Raw genomic sequence first — 22,677 nt, 5'->3', positions numbered from 1 at the left:
ACAACGTGGCATATTTCCAAGCCTTTGGAATGCAGCCTCATTGACCAATCAAATCGTTTCTTCCTTTCCCTTCCCCCCCTTATAAATATGCACCTTTGTCAACTCCCGTATCCGTATCAAATCCATATGCTTGGATATATAAATCCACAAGCATATCTATATCTCTCTATATATAATATATATATATCATTGTGAGTACGACCACTCTCAGAAATATGACAATTCCTGCTTTATTTAGTATAAAAGACCACTCGAAATAGAACATGGCCCTCATCCATCAAAAGTAGTGCTTCAAGGGGGGGGAAAGATATAAGAGAAGATGACAATTTGGCTTGTGTTGCCAACCTTCCATTTATTAGAGACTACTAAATGCTTTTGTAACACCCACAAATTCCATGCAAAAGTGTTGCAAAAATTGAGGAGTTTAGCTATTTGGAGTAGTTCAAAGCTATGTATTAACAAGTTTTAAGGTGGAATTCAAGAGAAAATTATTGAGAACTCCTACATATATATATATATATATATATATATATATATATATATATATATGTAATAGATAGTTGCCATACCTTAATTAAATATAGATACAAAATGATCCTAATACTCTTTGAGTAAATTTTCTTTTGAAAAGAATTAAGATAAAAAAAATAAGAGATATTTTTTGTAATTTAGTTCCTTATTCTCAGAATTAAAAAGATGATTCCATGCGTATTTCATCATATGTTGTTATTAGATTAAAGTTGACATAGGATATTTTGGAGGCATTAAAGGCAAAAGATAGAGACTGACCAATAAATACTAAATACTAGATATAAATAGTTCAGACATATGAGATAGAGGTAGAGTTATTTTTCTCTGGATCTCTCTCATTTTCTCTTTTATTCTCTCCTAAAATTTATATTCAAATTTAAAAAAAAATAAAAAATAAACATACTTCTCTCATCTCTTATTCTCAGGTTTGCACCATTGACTCATGGGAGATGCAGCAAAGTTTGGCACCAAAATTTGACATAAATACCACGTTAGGCATATCTTTTTCCAATTGCCAACTTTGATTTGGAAGTACCCAAGAAGAAAACCATTAGAGAAATTGGTGTACTATATAATGTTGGCCATGGCAAATAATAAGTTAGGCCTTAATTAGCTAAGGAGTGGGGAAGAAGTAAACATCATAGAGATGGATAGTTTTCAAACTTCTTGGTGCATTGAGTGGACTAATGTCATACAAGAAGGTAACGTTTTGTTAGACAAATCGCCATCCATGGAATAGTTAATTAGGCCAAAGTGTTGACTTATTACATGGAAGAAAGTTAAAAGATTAAATCTACCATTTGTTTTTCTCTCCTAAACGATCAACTGAATGCCACATTACCATCTATTACTTCTACTTTTCTTTTGCTGAAAGTTGTCCAAATCATCCTCCACATATTACACTAAACTACTCTCTCCCACTCACTCAATCTCTCCTATTTTTCTCATCTTTTAACTTTTCTAATTGCAACTTGTGTTATAATAGAGTTAGAGTTTTCATCGTTCTCCTTTTATCTTAAAATTCCTCAATATGAGATTGCCCTTATGTGAAATCTAAGTGGAGGTTGGAAAAGCTAGCAATATACACATTATGACGAGATAAATCTGAATATAACAGTAGAGCTCACATGTTACAGTAAATTTATTAATAACACAAAAGTGGATAAAATTACTGAATATAAGAGTATATGATGAAAAAAATAACTTTTACTATAATATAAATAATAAAAGAGGCTTAGCACCTCACTATATGCACCGCTACAAAATGCTCTCTCAAGGGCTTCAATTTACATTATATATCAAATATGAAATAGTCTAACACTCTGTAGGTGATAATTGTTTTTGATAGTGTATAAGAAATTTAGTGGCAACATGCAAGGTGAAGAAGAGGAGGCTAAGATGGGCTAGGAAGAGAGAGACGCTATGGCAAGGTGCTGGGCATGGGCGAGGGCAGTTGAGGAAAGCGATAAGCAATTGCTTCTCTCCTAAGGGGCCAACAACAAGATGAGTCAGAAAGTAAACCGACACTAAGACCACCATCACAATTAGGTTCATCTGAGCCATCTATAGTCGAGAAGGGGTCTAAACTATGCACACCACTCTAACAAGCTTCATGACCTTGAGTGTCACCGGCCAAATCCCGTCGGCCAGCCAATTCAACCACTCAACTTTGTGGCGATAAGCGGTCGAAATCACGCATACAAATTGACACGACCCAATTAAAGGGAGAGCCTCACTAAGGAACTTGTTAGTGAGGTCAACACAGATGTCTCACCGGTAATGACGACACCAACTTGAGAGAAAGAGAAGGGCTTTTCTTAGACGAGGCGAAGGAAAGAGCATTTAGGAAAAAATAGAGATGGTGAAGAGGGAAGAGAAGTAGGAGAGTAAAGGGGTACACATGCAACACTCGGCTCTAAGGCTTGTGCATGCCACATGCCATGTTAGCATAGTGTCAACGCCATGTCGGCGGCATGCTACGGAGGGGCTACGCCAAGAGGGCGGAGCAAAGAAGGAGTAGGGGCCACATGGGTGACCCAATTTTTTTTTCCTTCTAGCTCTCTCTCTCCTAATCTTTATCACTCTCTTATTCGAGACATATCTCTCTCTCTCTCGCTCTCTCCAAATCTCAAGCTCCTTTGGAATATTGTCTTGATTATATTTTTCTTCTTCCCCACAAATTATTCCAATCTCTATTCTCCCATTATAGTTCTCTTTGTAGTCTAAATGTGCATAAAATTAAGAGTATTCATTTTCATCAATGGCGTACCTTTTATGATGACTATAATAGTTCAGAGGATCATATTATTATTATTTATTTATTTTTTTAAGTAATCGTGGAGATTTTAAAAATAAATAAAGTCAAGTAGGTCTCCTAAGGGCTGCCAACAGAACTATATGCCAATTTTAGCAACATGACAAAGTTGTCATGTTCTCCAAAATCTTAAAAGACAAACTTTGGAGTTACATATTTTCGTATTCTAATATCAACATGAGGGACAGTCAAGGCTTCACACTTCGTATAAACAATTCCACTTCTAAACTAGCGATGTGCTGATGAACGACTTCTCAAGGGAGATTAACATTATATCCTGGTCTGCTAATGATATATATGAATATATTATTACACATTAATGATGAATCCTAATCTAAATGTGCTATGATTAGACTTGCTTAGGTGTTACACGTCTTCTTCTTCCTTCAATAATTGGAACAAAATTAGTGGACTGGAATCTAATCAATCATGGGCAATATCTAACTGCACCATTATATTAAATGCATTGGCTGCTACTCTTCTACATGCCATCCATTAGTGAGTAGCAAACTCAAGTAATATTTATCCTATTTGTGAAAGAACAATCAATTAGAAAGAAAATAAATAAATAAATAAATAAATAAAATAAACCGTCGTAGCAAATATAGATCTATCTCTCAGTAACCTTTATATTTTATAAGTTAAAAACATATACTAGGGATTCCAAGTTGTGTTAATTTTTGTTGCGTTTGGATTTGAACTCCTCGTCTCCCGAGCATATAAATATACTTGATATTATTATTTTTTATTATTTTTTAAAATTTATAAGAGGGAAGCTGAGAGTTTTGTTATGTACATCTCAATTAAATTAGTGCTTCTGAGAATATAAGCTATTTTAACTATGTGAGTATAATTTATTGGCTATGAATCACTCCTTGATGTATACGCACCGTTAATATTAGAATATAAAATATAAAAGATATTATCTTTTTAATAGTTTGAGCCACCTAAATCAATGTCCAATTGTCTAATTTTTTTTTCTTTTTTATCTCTTAATTTTTCATTCCATTACTTTAGATTCAACTAAGTTATGCTTGGTTCCAAGAACTCCAACTTGGACTATTTATTTTTGTGAAATGGCTTACATTAAAATAACTCACTTTCTACTGGCTAAAGACCATGAAATTGATGCCCATTAGACTTGCCACCAAGGAAAAAAAGATACCCTTCAAACCTTGTCATCAAGAAGAGATATAAAATACCTACTACTATGGTATCCTAACAACAAATCCTACTACTATGCGTTGTAACTTTTAGTTAATCTTCTTCTACATAATAGATGAGAAAAATAATACTAAATCAAAAGATTTATTATTATTTTGTAGCAAAAAAAAAGGATATAGATCGAAGTGAGTTGTACTGAGGTGACAGTGATCTAGTTGCTACGTACAAAGGTTCTGTCTATGGAATCTTGACTTAAAATAATATGATGGTGATAGTATTAAATTTTATAGTGCTAGTTGCTTCCACTAGGCAAAAGAAGAAAAAAGATATGAACGGATAATCTTGTGAGAATATTCGTGTAGTAGAAACGCGGGTCTGAGAAATGATAATTTGATGTTATTCCTTATCGTGAATGTTTTTTTTTTTTTGAGTGCAAAGAGCTGAGGTCAGCTATTTATTGATATTCTGCCGCCACGTGTCCGTGTCGGCAGTTAAAAGCTTACATAGTTCCGGTGGAGCGTTGCTTAGTCGCTCCACCTGGCAGTAACCCGAAGCCACGCTGGCCCTCGCTGCTGCCTAGTCAGCGACCGAGTTGGCTTCTCTCCCCACGTGGGTTAGCTGGACCTCACCAACTCCATTGGCTAGCTCCGCACATTCGCGCGCTAGGTTACGGACGCACCATGGCATGAGCTCCGCCTGCTGCAAGCATCTGATAGCCTCGGTGCAGTCCGATTCTATCTCTAGCCTGGTCCCTCTTCTCGTCATCTTCAGCGCCAGTCTAATGGCCCAGAGTTCCGTTTGGAGCGCCGAGGTGCCCGGGCACGGCTCCCAGCCCGCCTGAAGAAACTCTCCTTCGGCATTACGAAATATGGCCGCTGCTCCTCCTTGGTACGCGCCTGCTTTCAGCGCTCCAGCCTCGATTGTCACAACGGCAATGCCACCCACCCTCACTTAATAATATCATTAAAAGAATCGCAGTGAGAGTTGGATACTCACTCTTATGCTTGCCCGCTATACTTTATGATTAAGATTAATTTTAGAATATATATATATATATTTATTATTTTGAAAAGTAAATTTAATTTAGAAATTCTAATTTTACTTTCAAACTATAGCTACAATCTTTCTCTACGAGCCACCTACTCGTATAGATGACCTCCATTATCCCATGGCGGTCCGCACCTCGACGACCGTCGTGACGTCAAAATTTTCGTTTATGTCCAATTTTAACTTTCCTCAATTTTATTTTAAAATCATTAGATTCGTGACCCACGACGCTTTCACTCAAAAAAATTTTAGAAATTTTCTATGAACAGATTATTCGAGATCCAGTTTAAAATAAAGTAAATTTAGACCTAACAAGACACTTTTCTCACAAATGAATTTGAACTTAAATCGGATGAAGATTTGATATTTTAAATAACATATAGATTTGATAGGATTCAAACTCAATACTTTTTACATTTTAAAAATGTTCAGGGAAAACAATTCTATCCTCTTATTCTTGTCCTTCCAGAGTGAAAATATGATACTAAGCTAGAATTCATTAGATTTATTATATGATCGAAACTAAATAAGACTCAATACTTTCTAAATTTTAAATCAAACTACGACACTACCTTCTGGCCGAGTCCCTATCTATTATACGGCTTACACTAATAACATAGTTATACAACATAATTTATTTAACTTAAATAGGTTGAAAGTGAAAGCACCAAGGGGACGCATTCAATAATCTTGAGTTAGACGAATTAAACCGTTTATAAATCCAAATCCAATTTACATCAAACTTAAATGAAACCTTTGAACTCGTGTTATGCCAGAATTGGCACCCATAAGAAAGCCAAGGCCTCATGTAGACTTGAGCATGGGTTGCCACCCTAGTTGACTCGACCCACTTTTTCTCGAGCCATCTTGTCTACTTGGGTTTGATTGCATTTCTATATACCCCACTGTTACAAATTTTAATATTTATATATATATATATATATATATATATATATATATATATATATATATATATATATATTTAAAAGTTTTATTGCATTTTTCTTAAGAAAAGATAGGGCTGGCTTTTAAAATATCATCTTATGATATGCCTCTTTACATGTTATTGACTCTTTATCACGAGTGAAAATATGTTGGATTAACTCTGTCCCGATTTAAATTAGATTTAGGTAAAAATTTCTATCCGATCTGGATACGGATAAGATTTTTCTAAAAAAAGTCGGATATGGATTCAGATATGGGTCAAAAATAATTTTCGGATATTGAATATCCATTTATTCGCATATTTTTTTAAAATAATTTATAATTTTTTAGTTTACTTATTTAAATAGTGAATATTGATATTGTTATGTAATATATTATCTGTAGAGATTAATTTTGCTAATTTTATATGTATTTGATATGCAAAAAATTTATCATTTTTTTAAAACTCTTAGTAATTTTGTATTTATTATCTCTAAAAAAATATTATAATTTGTTTAACATCCGTTTAAGAACTGATCCTCTGTCCAAATATTATCCGAATCTTCTGTCCAAAAATTATCAGTATTCAATAAAAAATATAAATCCGATTAAATACTATCTGACCAGTTTCACCCCTACACTCCCCTACACTCCATTGAATCATTGCGTCAGGCTTGGGTTTTGTAATATACTAATGGGCTGGTCTTAGGCCCAATGCCAAAGAAAAAGAGAAAAGAGGGAAAAATAATTCCGACCTGCCGGATTCGAACCAGCGACCTAAGGATATCTGACAACACTACAGTCCTCCGCTCTACCAACTGAGCTAAGGTCGGTTGATAAAAGATTTTACAATATTTCCATAAGTAAATATATTGTGAATAGAGGAAAACCTGCGCCATGGATCCATGATATCATTCACCCTTGTAGAGTGACACTTTATTGAACGAGGGCTCCTGATCAATCAGCAATGAGCATTTGTTTGTTTAGCGACTGCTATTGATGTCAAAGTTCCACTATACCTGTTACAGATTATGAAAAGAATCATTTCATTTTACTGTGAGATAGGATGTAGCATTCCTATGGAACTTGAGAGATCATTTTGTTGGGACGGAAAATTCGCAGACCAAGTACCTTCGTTAGGGGAATGAGCAAATAACTTCCAGTGGCATCATTGTAAGAACAGAAGAGAGACATTGAACAACGAAGATCTTATAAATTTACAAGCTTGGACAATGCACATGATGAAAGATGTTCAGGAAGAAGGTAGTCCAAACTCCTCATCAAAGATGTTCCACTACTCTCATTAAATGTTGCAGCAAAGCATTGCACGTTATCACTGACTGCTCAACAACTGAGGTTTCGCATAAAGGAATGATCATTCAGCGAAAAATTACAAATATCAGTCCTCTCGCATACAACAATGCCATGGTTCTTCCTTGGCAATGTCACTTCTTTGTATATTCTACAAAGAGAAAATGAATTCGACTTCTGTTGTCTCTGAATAAATCACCACCCCATATGTGAAGATGGTCACTTCTCACTGACAAGTACGAGAACAAGATTTTCATCAATATCCACATCGAGTTTCTGCATTAAGCTCATGTGAAGAGTCTTTGAATCTTAAAATCTGCTGTTGCTAAACAAAGGACCAAAGTCTTTGAAGATGCCTGGAACATACTGATGTAGTGTCATACAGCATATAAAAAGATTTTCTTCAGCTGGCAGATTATCTCATAGCAACCCAACATCTTTTTGACTCACTAGCTTACTTCATCTTGCCTGTTCATAAAATTAAAGCTGCATGATCATCACCAGTAATCCATGCGAGAGCATGATCCATGCTCCATCTGGTGGAACCTAATCCCATCCCTCACAGTTATTACCCTATTATAAATCCTAGATAGGAGCTTAAATGATGAATGGCAATCACTGCTCATACGGTGATTAGTCACAATTTTTATTGGAGTCGCAGAGTCCAGATTTATCAAACCAAACGCTAAAGCAACCATCTCGCTATGACAAGATGGAATAGTTCCATTTTCCTCTTTACAAACATCATACTTTATTTGCTCAGTAACATTGTCATATACTGAAAAACCCAATCGCCTTGACATCTCTTCAAGCATTACATTTATCTCCTTGGCTTGCGCATGACAAGTGTCATTTGCAGAGAATTGTTGGACTGTGCCATTCCACTCTATATAACTGTAGAAAGTTGGCCTACATTTTCGCTGATAATTTATAATTCTCCTTACCTCTTTTGCATAATCCCTTTTCTTATCCTCAGAAAATAAGTTAGATAAAAGAAGACACTCCTCGTAAACCGGATCAAGTTTCAGAAGGTGTTCTTGTGCAAGTTGTCCAATCTTGGCATTCCGGTGTATTCTACATGCACGTAGCAGGGCTGACAATATCACGGAGTTTGCTTTGACAGGCATCTTTTCAATAAAACTGTAAGCCTCATTCAACAACCCACCTCGCCCGAGGAGATCAACCATGCATCCATAATGCTCAATCTGTTGACTAATTCCATATTTCTCCACCATGGCATCAAATATTTCCTTGCCTTCTGTAACTAAGCCACTGTGACTGCAGGCACATAATATGCCTACAAATGTAATTTCATCTGGAACCAAACCTAGCAATTCCATCTCACTGAATATTGCAATTGCTTTCTCACCAAGTCCATGTTGAGCAAGTCCCATATAATGGCGTTGAAAAGATCCACTGTCTTTAGTGTGTCATCAACACCATGAAATACATCTAGAGCTGTTTGTATGCATCCACATTTGCAATATATATCCACAATCGCCGTATTAATTCTAGAGTTTCTACCAAGTAATCCATTGCCTTCTACGTAATGGTGAACTTTGTTGCCAGTACAAAGAGCACCTAACTGGGCACAAGCGGAAAGGACAGTAACGATGGTCACTACATCAGGTCTCAGTCCTGCCTGCTCCATTTCCTCAAAATAATTCAATGCCTCCTTGTACCTACCGCTTTGACAGCAGCCACCAATTAAAGCAGTCCAAGCCACCAAATCTTTGTTAGGCATAACCTCAAACAGTTTCCAAGCTTCCTCGATCTTCCTACATCTAGCATAACCTGAGACCATAGAACTCCACGCCTTAACATCCTTGCCATCCGCTATTGTACGAAACACTAGATCAGCCAACTCCATTATCCTACATTTTGAGTACATGTCAATAAGACCAATCACAAGATGACTGTTGAATCCATCCGACCCCAGAACCTGACACGCTAATGAATGCACTGCCTTCCCGATTCTTGCATCATCCAATTCCAAACAAAGCGAAAGCACTGACACAAACGTGAAACTATCTGGGCAAACACCCAAATCAAGCATCTATCTAAAAGTCCTCAATGCATCGACAATGCAACCACCTCTACCATACACACCAATCATAGTATTATATGAGACAACGTCCTCGTAATGGCACGAATTAAACACCTGGCGTGCAAGTTCCACATCCCCAAAAGATGAGTATAAACACATGAGAGAATTCAATACACAAGTATCCACATAAATCCCAGATTTCACTATATGGCAATGGACCTAAAACCCCAACTCGGGCTCGGCAATTTGGCGCAGGCATTGGCGAAAAACGTGTAGGTGAAGCTATTGGGAAGTGGGTGGCTTTCCAAAATCATGGTTTTGTAGAGGAGGATGGAATCGATTGGGGAATCGCTGCGGCAGGAGGCGCAGATCATGGTGTTGGCGATGAAGGCATTGGGGCGAGAGAGAAGGGAGAAGAGGAGGCGGGCGTGAGGGATATTTGGGGGAGTTGAGAGGGCGAAGAAGGAGATGAGCTTGGAAAGAGGAAGGCGGCGGCGGTGGAGGCCGCGGGGGAGGAGCTGGGCTTGGATTTGGAGAGCTTGGGAAGGGGAAGGGGAAGGGGAGGGGAAGGGGAAGGGGAAGGGGAAGGGGAGGTGGTGAGGAGAGATAGGAGACGAGAGTGGTTCGGAAATGGAAGAAGGCTTCTTTGGGACATTATTTCTGGAGTGAAGTTTGGGACGGAAGAGTTATTTTTGAAGGTACGTTCGGTACCCGTTCGAGATTCGCCGTCTCGATGATTGCGTTCATCGGACGGCCACGAATGCGCTCATCGTGATCAAGAATCACTATATTGTCGGGTTCAACCCGGAACCCGCTAGTATTGTCGGGTTGAATATTTCATGGATCCGAGTGAATTTTGAGAATAACGAGAGACCCGACCCGGAATCTCATATGCTCTTGGCTCTCTTAGGATGAGTTTATAACAGCACTTTTTTTTTTCTCGATTTATTGGGGTTTCTTAGATCATTCCAAGTCTCCAGTTTCCTGTTTCCATTTCCCCCCTCCTGTTCTTTTGAATTTATTCCCTCTCTCTTTGACCCGATTCCTTCTTCCTCGGAGCTCTAATCTTAGAATCCCTCCAAGGATTAAGGGAATTCGAAGCGAGGAAGATCACTGTCGAGGTCTCTGTTCTTGATCTCCAATGGAAGGAGCCCCCCTCCTTCGCCGTGAAGGCAATGCCACTGGAGGCGCCATTGGTAATTCCAGCTCTTTCCTTCTCTTGATCCTGGCGTTAAAATTAGGGTTAGGGCTTCTCTTTGCCTTCTCGATGTAGCTACTCTGATCGGATCAACTCGTCTTGATTGCAGTGAACGCGAGGCTGGGGAGGAAGACGCTATCCGACATCACGAACACAGTAAGGCCCGTGAAATCCAGCATCGAGTGCAATCAAGAAAACCCAAAGGCCATGCCTTGTTCCAGTTCCAAAGAATTCATGGACTTGATGAAGGTAACCAATTACTATCTTGCTTACCCTTTTCTCGAATTACCCTTTTCGTTTACTTAAAAGAGTGATTCTTTTAGTTGGGTATACAATCTGCAGGAAAATAGTGCTCTGCTGAAGATTCTTGGGGAGAAAAAGTAAGTGAATTTCTGAAAGGTACACCATGTAATCCCACATCATGAACGAGTTATTTGGTCAGTGATAATTTCACGATTTTTTTTCAACAGTAAGACTATACAATTGAGTAGCATTGAGTTGCAGAAGCTTAGGTTTGCATTGCAGAAAGCCAATCAGCAGAATTGGCAACTTGCTCAAGCCAACTCTCAGATGCTAACGGTTTGTTCCTTATGCTTTTGGCTCCTATTTCTTTCTCTCTTCCATATACAGTTTCAAGAATTTCTTATTTCTGTTTTGCTTTGATCTGCAGGAGCTCAATTTAGTGAAAGATAGAGTAAGCTCACTCTGACCTTAGACTGGTCAGTTGTTTGTTGGGTTGTCTATATTGCTCTTTACTTGTGGATATTGGATGCAGTTTACTAATTTGATATAATTGTTTTGGTTAATTGTCTATTTTGCGGCTTAATTATGGTTATTTAGTACAGTTACTACTTACTAGTTATTGTTGTTATACAGCTTAAAACATTGCAGCATGAGCTTGGATGTACAACAGCAATTCTTCGACTGAAGACATTGGAAATGGAGGTATAGCAGTAGTTTTACTATGTATGCTTGGTAGTTCTGTTGGCTCTTCCTGTCAATGATAGAAGCAACAATTTTCCTCATCTTTAGGAGAAGGAGAAGTTGGGTCAACAATTGTGTGAGAAAATTACTTCTGAGGTATGAGCAAAATTTACCATATGTTCAGCTCTTGTGCCTGCTATATTCCTTTTTCATGATATGCTTTCTGCTTTAACGAAATTCCAAAGGGGCACCCCAAGGTCGCTGAGGTTGTGGCTGATGCATGCTGTCCAGCTGGTAACAAGCAAACCTGCAAACCCAACAGGAAGCGTGCATTAGAAACTCAATGTAGGTTCTTGTCCACAGTCTTTTGTTTCCTCTGATTTCTTTCCTTTAAATAATGATTTCCTGACACATTTAGCCTTGGCTACAATGACTGATCAAGCAATAACACTAGGAAAGGATGACAGGAGGTAATGCATATTTACTTAGCTGTAAGATGCCTGCTACCCTCCTTATCCATGTAAGATAAAATTGAATAGATGACTTGAGCTTTTGTATTAAAACAGAAGATCTTTGAGAAGGAGATATAACACACTGAAATCTGAATCATGCGAAACTGAGGAGTTTCCCATGGTAGAGGATAACAATGTTCCTGTTTGCTCGGTCATTACTGAACCCTTGCACAAAGACAGAAGGTAATGCATTTTCGCTCAAGCTCTGGGATGCTGCCATCTCCACATTTCCTGCAGGATATTATTAATGACACAATTAGTGGATCTTTTATCCAACAGGAAACCTTTGAGACTGAGATCGAGTAAATTCAAATCTGAATTATGTGAATCTACAGAGGACTCAACATCCAAGATAGAGGACACCAAGATTCCAGCTTGCTCTTTTATCAGTGAAGAATTGCATGAAGACTTTTTTCAACAGATTGAAAATTCAACTTATTCCTGTTCAAATGCTTGTAGTAAAGGAGCGGATGAAGATGGAAAGGACTTTAGAAGGTTCTCAGAATTAGGGGATCAAGAATTTAGAAGAACTTCAGTTGGAAGGCCATTGCGAAGGGCTGCTGAGAAAGTCATCTCTTACAAGGAACTGCCTTTGAATGTCAAAATGAGGCGTGTGGATTAAGGTTCTAAAATCTAGCGGCATGGCTAGTACTCTGTGGATACCAACTGAGAGGTGGTTATCGCACTAACTTTAGCACATCTTTTTGATCTATACTGTTGTTTAGTGTATTACTTCACTGCAAACTTACTTGACAAGCTAATATCTTTGATAAAGAGATCTCTTTTCCCTAATTAGTGGATGACTTAGTGCATAAAGTTGAGAACTATGTATAAGTATCATGTGAATGCTTTTCAAAGAAGTATCTCATCTTTGCAGGTAAGCTGGTTGATGTTTTACATTAATTTTCGAAATCTGAGCATTTTGAAGATCGGCTTCTAAATGCTTTCCTTGAATCATTATCTTGAAGATTAATTACAGATTTACTTTTCCACTTCAATCTCATCGTCACAGTTTATTCGACATGAAATTAGCATACATAATCTTTCGTGTGGTTCTTGGTCTGTATAGCATTCTCTCAATGAAAATGTTCCCCATTGAACTACTTTTAAGGCTTCTGATGCTAGTTTTCTTTGTGCTTTCTTAGAGTAGAAGTACAGATGCTAGCTTTTATTCTAAAGCCAAGCATGAAATTGTGCTTGTCATAGCTAAAAAGAGTGTTTTTTTCACATAGCTTTTTATACATGCGCTACAGACGTGGATATATCCTGGAGAGTGAGGAGCTCAACGAGGAATCCATGAGTCTATGCAGAAAACCAGTGTCAATTGTAAGTAAAGCAAAGTGTTTTTTAGCTCAAAGGTTAGATATGGGCAAGCTTCAAGGTGTGAGTATCGTTGAGTTATTGCTTGAATTAAATATTACTGAGATATCGCTCTAAGTAGTTGTATTGTTCAGCTGCTCTTTCAAATCACTGTATCGCCGAACTATCAACCGAACTGATGATGACCCAAGTTACTAAATTACTAAATATTTTTTTATAATAATTACTTTGAAAGAATATCGATCCTATAATCTTTTTAGTTATAGAAGAGATCCTTACTGACTTTACAAAAATTGGTTAGTAACTTTAAGATGTTTGACTCAGTGTAAAGGACCATTGATGCATGTCTCTGATTTGTTCATGTTTTCTTTTTTTCCTGTATGGTTTCTAGTTTGCTAGAAATTTTCTCAGCAGGTTCTATCTTTAACAATTAGGAATTTTGGGTATTTTCATTTGGTCAGATATAAATTGACATTGAACCAACCTTTTTGATACAGCATAAAAGGTGACATTCTATTTCTAGTATGAGTAGTTAATGCAATAAATGCGATATATGAAAGATAACTTTAACAACTTTAGTATGAGTAGTTCTAACTTTTTTTTTTGAATAAACCTGATTTAGTAAGAGGATTCAAATGATATGCATACAATATTTCACCAATGTACTCTCTATCATGACCTGATTTATATTTCTTTTAAGATGCATATCCATCTCGATCACTTTGGGCTTGAATAATTTATTAAATTAATTAAGCTTTCATTTATCTTTTTGAGGAAAATAAAAAAGGACCAAAGATCCCAAAAGGCTAGACCAAGATGATTCCTCCACAAGAGCACAAGGAGCCAAGGAGGAGGGGAAGAAGGATCCGGATATTGTTCTAATAATTATTTATTAAAATAATATTAAATTTAACAAAGTCGTTTTCCTTAATTTTTCTTTTATTAACTAAATTGAAACCACCAAAAAAACCAAACGAATCCACCAATGCCACGTCTCCACTTTCTCCTCCCTTCCCTCTCCTTCCTACAACAAAAGACTTTTTTTCTAGCTTTTTAGTGTATTTTTTTTTATTAAAAAAATACACTAAAAAGAGTCAAAGAGATAAGAGAGAGAGAGAGAGTAGAGGAGTGAGAAGCCATGGCCACTTCCAACCTCTCTTCCTCTGCTCTTCTCCAACTCACCCATCGCCCGACCCAATCCCATTATCAGAAGACCTCACTCTTCACTTCTCCTTCTCCTTCGCCTTCTCCTTCTTCTTCCCTCGCCTTAGCAGCAACCAAATCCATTCATCTCCCTAGAAGCATCCGCCGCTCCTCTCGATGCTTCGCATCCTCCAACCGACCTTCCCAGGACGACGAGCAAGGCGTGAAGGAGGTAGAGAGGCTTCTCGAGGAGAAGCGCCGCGCCGAGCTCGCCTCCCGAATCGCCTCCGGGGAATACACCGTGCAACAATGGGGGTCCGGGTCTTCTTTGTTTTTTTTTTTCATTGCTAGTTCTTTTTTCTTTTTCCCCTTACAATTATTGAGGGCTTTTATTGCCTTTTGTCAAGAAAAGATGGGTTCTTGCTGTGCGGAATGCGCTCGGGAAGCTGGGATTGCCCGGGAATTTATTGAATGGGTTGGTTTCGAGATGGATTGGTGATGGTGGGGCCACAGAAAAGCCGGAGATACCGCAGGCGAAAGGGTCGTTGAGCGCTGTGGGAGGGCAGGCCTTCTTTATCCCACTCTACGAGCTTTTCCTCACTTATGGTGGTATCTTTCGCCTCACTTTTGGGCCCAAGGTAAGGGATTTGAACACAATTATTTATCCTTCTACCTTTTTTTTTTCTCTGGGTGGGAGGAGCGTAAAATTGCATTTCTGGCTAATAGGTAATGTTTAAAATTTGATTTTTACCAGTCTTTCCTGATTGTCTCGGACCCAGCAATAGCTAAACACATACTCAGGGACAATTCAAAAGCTTATTCTAAGGTATGCCTCTAATTTTATCTTTTAGATAGGTTTCTATTGAACTTAAAAATAGAGTAGTGTATACAAGTTGGTTGTGGTGAGTGTAGGGTATATTAGGAGAAATTCTGGATTTTGTGATGGGAAAGGGGTTGATACCAGCTGACGGAGAAATTTGGCGTGTTAGGAGACGTGCTATTGTTCCTGCACTGCATCAGAAGGTGATTGATTGTCTTTGGTGGTCAGAGTGTCAAAGTCATGGTTATTTGTACTTATTTGATTTCATCAACAGTATGTGGCTGCCATGATTGGCCTCTTTGGAGATGCTTCGTATCGACTCTGTGAGAAGTTAGATGCAGCAGCATCAGATGGAGAAGATGTGGAGATGGAATCACTTTTTTCACGATTAACTTTAGATGTGATCGGCAAGGCAGTCTTCAACTACGAGTTTGATTCACTGACACATGATAATGGAATAGTCGAGGTCTTTATTCAGCAATCTTGCTTGTATCCTTTGAAATCATTTATCTTGGTTTTTATGTTATTTTGTTGTTCTGATTATTATTGTCTTCTTGACCTATGGTTTGATCAGGCAGTGTACACTGTCCTGCGGGAAGCAGAAATGAGGAGTACATCTCCAATACCAACTTGGGAAATCCCCATATGGAAAGATATTTCCCCTCGGCAGAGAAAAGTTAACGAAGCTCTTAAGTTGATCAATGGTACCCTTGACAATCTAATTGCGATTTGCAAGGTAAATACCAATTATAGTTCATAATATAGGTGATTTAGAAACTTTATGTGATCAATTCCTGCATTAATTGTAAAGTACCTGTATTCATCCCACACAAATTTCCTGCATATATACATTTAACAAGTATTCTGCATTCAATGTGATAATGTTATCTTTTATCTCTACATAATTACAGAGAATGGTAGAGCAAGAGGAGTTGCAATTTCATGAGGAGTACATGAATGAGCAAGATCCTAGTATCCTTCATTTCCTCTTGGCATCTGGAGATGATGTATTATTCCAGTCCTGTATTTATAGAGTGACTAGATGTAATTTAATTTTATTTACCTTAGTCAACTTTGTGCATCCATCAGGTTTCCAGCAAGCAACTCCGAGATGATCTGATGACAATGCTTATAGCTGGCCATGAGACATCTGCAGCAGTCTTAACATGGACATTTTATCTTCTCTCTAAGGTATATAATATGTTGCTTATTCTCTAACTGCACATATGATTACCCTTAATAAAGCTATAATTTGTTTTAGGCACTTGATATTTTGTTTCTCAAGCAAGTAACAATTTGGTCCCTTGGACTGAATATATTATGTAAAAGGTTTCTTATGTTATGCCAAAGTACCTTTATGCACACAGAGCCATAGAGGTGGTCAATATTCATCTTCCGTCTAATATGCTGTTTCAATCAAATTTATCACTGATAGTATATGTATGCTGTGTCTGTTTACATGTGTCAGGGCCAATCAATCAATGAGTTTTGTCTCAGCTGAATGTGAACTAGGAGATATTGAATTTTTTGAGGAAAAAGAATACTGACATGGATAATTACATTCAATTCTAGCCTTCTACATAAAATTTTCAATCAAATTGCTACTAAATGAGATTCTTCATGACCCATAATGAAAAGCATATTCTTATTGTACTTTAAGATGCACAGGAAAATAGAATGTTTAGGCACAATTAATAGCTCCTATCCATGAACCTCCCAAAAGGTATTGGGCTTCTACATTGTGTGTTTGTATATATATATGTATATGTATATACATTAGACAAATTTATATATCAAGTTACATCCTAAAATATGGAGGTAGATTTCCTGTATTATTTCACGGATGTGACTACTTGCCTTTTGCTGAATATTGTCATTCATTTTGTTATCTTGTCTTGTATTCCTAATATGCAGGAACCAAAAGTTATGGCCAAGCTCCAAGATGAGGTAAGATTTCCATTTCTACACTAGAAAACATTAGCAAAATGATATTCTCCACATGTTTGAAGTCTTATGGCATGCTTATTTTCCATGATGCCTAGGTTGATACCATCTTAGGTGATCGCTTGCCAACGATCGAAGACATGAAGAAACTAAAATATACTGCACGTGTGATCAATGAAGTAAGATCTTGCCATTGCATAACATGTGGCTGCTCAAACTAAGTTTAATAGTTTCATCATACATCAGAATGTTTTTTCTTACTTCAGTTTTATTGCAGTCATTGAGACTTTATCCTCAGCCACCAGTCTTAATTCGTCGATCACTTGAGAATGATGTGCTTGGAAAGTACCCCATTGGACGGTAATAGTTTTCGATTGTATATTCAAGAATACTTATTCTGATCTTGTCTGAGATACTTTAGTTTGATCACTTGAGAACCCATGACATCTTAGATGTTAGGACAAGCCTTATGAAACAAATGACATCCCTTTGGGAATTGACAAAGTTAATTTTGTCAGAAATATATGTGTGCTCTTTAGTGTTGGCTTCAAACAAAGATCAACTTATTCTCTTTAGTGACTAAGCATTATAGATATATGGATAATGTGTTATGGTGAAGCAGTGATTATAGTATACGTACCCATATGCTCATACTTGGAAATCATGTGCTTATTTTTTATGTGATTATTGCTTGGGTGAATTTCTAGATTGATGCAATACAATTGCATACCATGTGTACTTTGGGTATAACTCTAAAGTTTTATTCAAGTGCAGGGGTGAAGATATCTTCATTTCCGTGTGGAACCTCCACCGTTCTCCTAATCATTGGGTTGACAGTGACAGTTTCAATCCTGAAAGATGGCCACTAGATGGACCAAACCCAAATGAGACAAATCAGAATTTCAGGTTCCCATGCTGACCTAGATTTGGATCTGCATTTTCTTTCTGATTATGTTAGTTTGTTATTTGTTTAACAAATTCAAAATTTCTGATATTTCTTTACCTTACGTAATTGGATACTTCTCTGAGTGTGACAATAGAATCCACATTTACTACTTGCTCTCTATAGGAAATAATGTCTCATCCATTCCAAGTTAACTGAAGGAACTCATTGGTCATTTGTTCATTTGTTGCATTTGATGGTAGAGATACATGTATATTTTTGTGCTTTTCTAATTGCTGTGTTTATGGCATCAGGCCTATTTCTCTCTCAAGAGATATTAAATGCCTAAAGATGCTTTGCATTTCAAAATTCTTTTCATAAGTAAAAATTCTGGCTCACCTTTCTTTGTTTGAAGTACTTTGTTGTCTGTTTTTTCTTTTGATTAATTGAGGAACCTTTGATAGTTTTTGATCTCTTCAGTCGCTGGTTATCCTTTTTAATGTTTCCTCTTTTTCTACTTTTCTGTTGTAAAGAGAGGAACCAATGGAAGACTCTTAGAAAATCTTAGCTTACAAAAACAGTTTGCTTTTTTGTTAGTCATCGGCAGTTCTTTAGTAACTTTGCTCTTCAGTGTGTTGCATTTTTGGAATTCAGAGATGTCAACAAAAAAATGTACGAGTTTTGAGAAATCATTTTTAAAATACATTGTAGAAACATTAGTGCTTATCGGTATGTATAGTTCGTAATCCCTTGAGTTAGCAATTCTAAGGCACAATATGAGAGAAAACAACAGTTGACCGCCATTTGCAGTTGGTCAGTTTAAGAGCAAGATGTCTTGATGTATTATGTTCTGCAAGTATGAACTTGGTTTTTTACTTTTCTTTTTTCATAATGACATCTTCATCTCCATTTAGAAGAATAGCTAATGAATGTATCCTCCAATTCCAAATCAGGATTTCATTTCAATACATAGTATTTTAACTACTTTCAGGCTCATGATGTTAAATTAAATGTTTCAGTTATTTGCCGTTTGGTGGTGGACCTAGGAAATGTGTTGGGGACATGTTCGCTACTTTTGAGGTAATCCTGCTTATGTTTTGAAACTTCTTTTTCTCTGTTGCAGATAGTAGCCTGAAGGTCTTGAACTACTTCCTTTAAGCATGCACATGTTTAGGTGGAATCTCTTGGATGTTATTAATCCAATTATTAGTCAAACATTTTGTCATGTATGCCCCTTCCATTTTTGTCTTGAAAAATTTCAGCTTTCATAGGTTCCTCTGAAGATCATCCATCTTTTACAGTAAAATGTGCCATTACTGAATGTGAGATCATGTAAGTTCCTTAGCTATTTGATCCCTGAACCAGCGCATCTGTAAATTCTTAATTTTTCAAGATCCATCTTTCTGGACAGTAGTATTCTTAAAAGTTATGCCCCCCATCATGATGTTACTGAATGGAGTCATTACTTTCTACAAGAATTTTGATCTGCAGGTACTACAACAATGTCACACTTTCTCACATTATATATAGACTGTTATTTTTGGTCATGCTACACATGCCCACATGCAATTTTACACAATATTAATTGATGCAATTTTGAGACTAAAATATCAGAATAAATTGTTAAGCATGCCAGGAATAATAACCAATGGGATTTCTAGTCATTGCATGCAATATAAATAATTTCAACTCTTCAGATGCAACATATAAACATTTCAAATGTTTTTGCAGAATGTGGTAGCAACGGCAATGCTTGTGAGACGATTCAACTTTCAAATGGCCCCAGGAGCACCCCCTGTATGTATCTAACACTTTGTTTTTGTTGCATGGTCGAGAAAATTCGTCATTTGTAACATTAAATTTGTACAAGTAGGTGGAGATGACGACTGGAGCAACCATCCACACAACAGAGGGATTGCAAATGACAGTTACACGAAGAACCAGGCCTCCTATAATCCCAAATTTAGAGGCAAAAATATTGACGGTAGACGGTGATCAATCCCTGCAGGCACCCCAATCTCCGGCAAAATCTGTTGCCGCTATCACTTCAGGAGGTGACCAACCAGGTGAAGTTTCCAAAGCTCGTGTATGATTAATGACCCACCAAGTTTCGTTAGTACACTTCCATTCATCTACATGTCTTGTTGCCCAATCTTTCTCATTCTGGTCAGCTTCAAGCTGTCTAAAGTTTCCTTCATAGCATATTGTATTGTAAATATCAGATAAATTTCTTACGTCAATTTTGGTGCCCGATGTTCTTTGGAAGAAATTAGTATTGTAATTTCCAACAAGATCAGTTGGTAGATTGAAGAGTTTTCTTTACATGATGAATCACGAGATACCTCCCCTTTCCGTTTGGCAAAGTTGCTTATTATGCTTCTTAAGTTTATGTAAGAGCGCATTGGTATCATAATTCCGAAGTCCACATCGGCGTTATTCTGCATAAATAGAAGAGCTATATTTCCCATGGATATTTTTCAAGCAAATTTTAAGTATCTTTGCAAAGTCGTAAGCTTTTTATCATCGCTTCATGCGCTTGTTAGATGCTGGAGATTTTGGATTGCTTATGAGTACTGAGATTACAGATTGAAAGATCTTATCTGAAAGAACTTTATATCATATTTGGTCGGAATATGACACTTCTGCTGGCATTTGGATCTCATCACTGCTTCCTTTCTTTTGTAAGTACCCAAGTTCTAAATATAAGCCATATGTTACCAAACTTTGCAGCTGAAATCAAACTCAATATGACACAGTCCCAAAGGTATATATCCTTCACAAGTGGAGGTTTGTTGCAGTAGATAGCTACGCTTATTTAATTGGAACTAAAATATTTACAGACCTCAGAGTTATTAGCTATCCTTGCCGTAATCTTTACATATTTACAGATCAGAAAGCAGGAAAAAGTGATCGACTGCAAAATAACTACATCTTCAGCAAGACTTCCAGTTCTTGAAGGACATCGTTACGGGTAACTATCCCTGTTACAGGATTAATTATTTGCATTAGATTATCAAGCAGACAACCTTAGCAATCAGATAAAAGATGGTAAGTTTGTATATATATCTCCATGTTTGTGATCTCACCTATGACCTGCTCGTCCTCATTCACTATTGGTATCCTGTGGATCTTCAGCTTAAGCATCAAAGCTGCAGCATCTGTAAAAATGATACACCCAAAACTGGTCATCTTCCAAAACCTTCTACATGTTATTGTTCAGATCAAGCACCAGAATTGTACGAAAAGAAGAAAGAAGTCTGAAGGATTACCCATAATAGTCTTGTCGACAGATAGAGTGATGGCAGGAGATGACATGATTTCACCAATCTTGGTTCTTAACTGCATATGTTTTAAACCAACGTCAAATAGATCTATATATTTAGTAAACAAGTCGGAAGGGTGAAGTTTTTCTTTCATGTAAGAAAGAGTGATGGAGCTAACCCCTTGAGAAGCTCTGGCCCTGTCTGTCCTGGACAAAACTCCGACGCATCTCATCTTGTTGTCGACGACCGGAATCCCTGAGACGACCTCAAAGAGGTGCTCGATCTCCTCCAGCGTCTGCCCGGCCGTGGCAGTTCTCACCGGAGACGACATGGCCTCGCCTAAAAGTACCACTCCCTGCTACCATAAAATTAAACATCGAACTCAGGGTTTCTGGTCCAATACTATGTTAGATTACAAACTACTAATGAGACGGAAAGAAGAATAACCTCGTGATCACTGGTAGTCTGTGACTCTAAATAAACACGTAGGTCATCATAGCTAAGGAGCGAGAAGTTCTCTGGCCACTCGCCGGAGATGATACCCTCCGGGTTCTCGTCGAGCTCAAGCCGGAGGCTCCCGGCCGAGAACGTCGAGGCCCGGGGCTTCAAGGATCTCCTACTACCTTTGCTATATGAGGTAGCTGCATTGGTACTGGAATTGCAGTGGCCAAAGCTAAACGAGGGCGAGTTGGAAGCAGTCAACACTCTGCAAATAGTAGCAACAGCAGTAGTAGTAGCAGTGCAAGCCATGGACAATGGTTGTGATTCGTTATCTAGATCTTGGATCTTGTAGCTAGGAAGGAGAAGTAGAACAGTGAGAATAAATAGACGAAGGTGAAGTGGATAGGGAGGAGGGTGGGGCCCACGGGGCCCAATGATCTCATTCGTCGACTTGGACTTTGAGGGCCAGGACACTTTAGATCGCTGTTGGGAAGCAATTATTTTCGTTTACCGGGAGGCCGTGACTGACAGGTGGTCGGCGACGATTGGGTGGGTGGATTCCTGGTGGGGTCCGGTGAGCATGGGTAGATAAGAACGCGCGCGCGAGAGTCTTGGACGCATGCATAATCCATTGCAATATGCACGATATTTGAGGCTCCGTTCCACGCGGGGGTCCCACCCCACGCCGGAGGAGCTCCTCCGAGGGCCCGGAGGGGAGGGCTTCGAATCCGGACGTGGTTTTCATCCACAGGAACCGACTTGGCGACTTGTAGTAGTTAGTCTGCCAGCCTCGGAAGTCGTGGTAATTCGGATAGCTGATAGCTACGAACTGCTCTGTGGACACGGCACCACGAATGCTTTGGATTTAGCAGCTTATCCACGAATAACGCC

The 22,677-nt window shown here is 38.0% G+C and overlaps 5 protein-coding genes and 1 non-coding gene across 11 annotated transcripts; 2 read left to right on the top strand and 4 right to left on the bottom strand.

Annotated features, from left to right (window-relative positions):
* Positions 1 to 6,729: 6,729 nt before the first annotated feature.
* Positions 6,730 to 6,813, bottom strand: TRNAY-GUA (transfer RNA tyrosine (anticodon GUA)). Its single transcript is given in 2 exon segments — positions 6,730 to 6,765; positions 6,777 to 6,813. It is a non-coding gene; the product is annotated as a tRNA-Tyr (tRNA).
* An 81-nt stretch (positions 6,814 to 6,894) lies between these two features.
* On the bottom strand, positions 6,895 to 9,900 carry LOC140770917 (pentatricopeptide repeat-containing protein At1g05750, chloroplastic-like). The gene is made up of 2 exons (XM_073112246.1): positions 7,112 to 9,900; positions 6,895 to 6,999 (listed from the first exon to the last, which is right to left on the bottom strand). The coding sequence occupies exon 1, from the start codon at positions 9,345 to 9,347 to the stop codon at positions 8,619 to 8,621; it is 729 nt and encodes a 242-aa protein (XP_072968347.1). The 5' UTR covers positions 9,348 to 9,900; the 3' UTR covers positions 6,895 to 6,999; positions 7,112 to 8,618.
* Positions 7,789 to 8,526, bottom strand: LOC140770633 (pentatricopeptide repeat-containing protein At5g48910-like). The gene has a single exon (XM_073111886.1). The coding sequence runs from the start codon at positions 8,524 to 8,526 to the stop codon at positions 7,789 to 7,791; it is 738 nt and encodes a 245-aa protein (XP_072967987.1).
* Positions 9,901 to 10,091: 191 nt separating the features above from the next.
* Positions 10,092 to 14,235, top strand: LOC140771037 (shugoshin-1). Of its 6 annotated transcripts, none has more exons than XR_012106093.1 (13): positions 10,092 to 10,534; positions 10,646 to 10,785; positions 10,879 to 10,916; positions 11,007 to 11,115; positions 11,207 to 11,230; positions 11,413 to 11,481; positions 11,569 to 11,616; positions 11,706 to 11,805; positions 11,879 to 11,930; positions 12,030 to 12,155; positions 12,252 to 12,645; positions 13,226 to 13,298; positions 14,067 to 14,235. XR_012106093.1 is itself a non-coding variant. In XM_073112394.1 (11 exons), exons 1-11 carry the CDS (start codon positions 10,480 to 10,482, stop codon positions 12,592 to 12,594), a joined length of 1,107 nt encoding a protein of 368 aa, XP_072968495.1. In that variant the 5' UTR covers positions 10,114 to 10,479; the 3' UTR covers positions 12,595 to 12,764. The 6 variants fall into 6 exon arrangements, 1 of the variants encoding a protein (XP_072968495.1); XR_012106092.1 differs by having other exon boundaries at positions 12,027 to 12,155; positions 13,205 to 13,298; XR_012106091.1 differs by having other exon boundaries at positions 10,115 to 10,534; positions 12,027 to 12,155.
* Positions 14,236 to 14,355: 120 nt separating this feature from the next.
* On the top strand, positions 14,356 to 20,404 carry LOC140771035 (protein LUTEIN DEFICIENT 5, chloroplastic). The gene is made up of 15 exons (XM_073112393.1): positions 14,356 to 14,750; positions 14,848 to 15,073; positions 15,190 to 15,261; positions 15,348 to 15,458; positions 15,530 to 15,721; positions 15,830 to 15,991; positions 16,167 to 16,262; positions 16,345 to 16,446; positions 17,170 to 17,202; positions 17,298 to 17,378; positions 17,477 to 17,559; positions 17,974 to 18,105; positions 19,102 to 19,162; positions 19,814 to 19,879; positions 19,956 to 20,404. The coding sequence occupies exons 1-15, from the start codon at positions 14,431 to 14,433 to the stop codon at positions 20,172 to 20,174; spliced, it is 1,956 nt and encodes a 651-aa protein (XP_072968494.1). The 5' UTR covers positions 14,356 to 14,430; the 3' UTR covers positions 20,175 to 20,404.
* A 466-nt stretch (positions 20,405 to 20,870) lies between these two features.
* LOC140771038 (uncharacterized) lies at positions 20,871 to 22,148 on the bottom strand. Its single transcript, XM_073112396.1, has 5 exons — positions 21,793 to 22,148; positions 21,524 to 21,700; positions 21,352 to 21,421; positions 21,169 to 21,240; positions 20,871 to 21,063 (listed from the first exon to the last, which is right to left on the bottom strand). The coding sequence occupies exons 1-5, from the start codon at positions 22,093 to 22,095 to the stop codon at positions 21,008 to 21,010; spliced, it is 678 nt and encodes a 225-aa protein (XP_072968497.1). The 5' UTR covers positions 22,096 to 22,148; the 3' UTR covers positions 20,871 to 21,007.
* Positions 22,149 to 22,677: the final 529 nt, after the last annotated feature.

The sequence above is a fragment of the Typha angustifolia genome, chromosome 11, assembly GCF_048772165.1.
Source record: "Typha angustifolia cultivar Huaian chromosome 11, ASM4877216v1, whole genome shotgun sequence".
Classification (NCBI taxonomy): domain Eukaryota; kingdom Viridiplantae; phylum Streptophyta; class Magnoliopsida; order Poales; family Typhaceae; genus Typha; species Typha angustifolia.
This window is presented reverse-complemented; position numbering and strand designations above follow the sequence as displayed.

What these genes read in the sequence shown, in the direction of transcription:
- LOC140770633 (XM_073111886.1), bottom strand. Translation starts at nt 8,526, where the DNA reads ATGGTGGAGAAATATGGAATTAGTCAACAGATTGAGCATTATGGATGC.
- LOC140770917 (XM_073112246.1), bottom strand. Translation starts at nt 9,347, where the DNA reads ATGCTTGATTTGGGTGTTTGCCCAGATAGTTTCACGTTTGTGTCAGTG.
- LOC140771037 (XM_073112394.1), top strand. Translation starts at nt 10,480, where the DNA reads ATGGAAGGAGCCCCCCTCCTTCGCCGTGAAGGCAATGCCACTGGAGGC. An exon ending in TGAAGACATTGGAAATGGAG is followed by an intron (nt 11,482 to 11,568) that starts GTATAGCAGTAG and finishes CCTCATCTTTAG; the next exon opens with GAGAAGGAGAAGTTGGGTCA. An exon ending in CCCTTGCACAAAGACAGAAG is followed by an intron (nt 12,156 to 12,251) that starts GTAATGCATTTT and finishes TTTATCCAACAG; the next exon opens with GAAACCTTTGAGACTGAGAT.
- LOC140771035 (XM_073112393.1), top strand. Translation starts at nt 14,431, where the DNA reads ATGGCCACTTCCAACCTCTCTTCCTCTGCTCTTCTCCAACTCACCCAT. An exon ending in TTCCTGCACTGCATCAGAAG is followed by an intron (nt 15,459 to 15,529) that starts GTGATTGATTGT and finishes TTTCATCAACAG; the next exon opens with TATGTGGCTGCCATGATTGG. An exon ending in GGAAAGTACCCCATTGGACG is followed by an intron (nt 17,560 to 17,973) that starts GTAATAGTTTTC and finishes ATTCAAGTGCAG; the next exon opens with GGGTGAAGATATCTTCATTT.
- LOC140771038 (XM_073112396.1), bottom strand. Translation starts at nt 22,095, where the DNA reads ATGGCTTGCACTGCTACTACTACTGCTGTTGCTACTATTTGCAGAGTG. An exon ending in AGACTACCAGTGATCACGAG is followed by an intron (nt 21,701 to 21,792) that starts GTTATTCTTCTT and finishes TTATGGTAGCAG; the next exon opens with GGAGTGGTACTTTTAGGCGA. An exon ending in TGAGGACGAGCAGGTCATAG is followed by an intron (nt 21,064 to 21,168) that starts GTGAGATCACAA and finishes ATCCTGTAACAG; the next exon opens with GGATAGTTACCCGTAACGAT.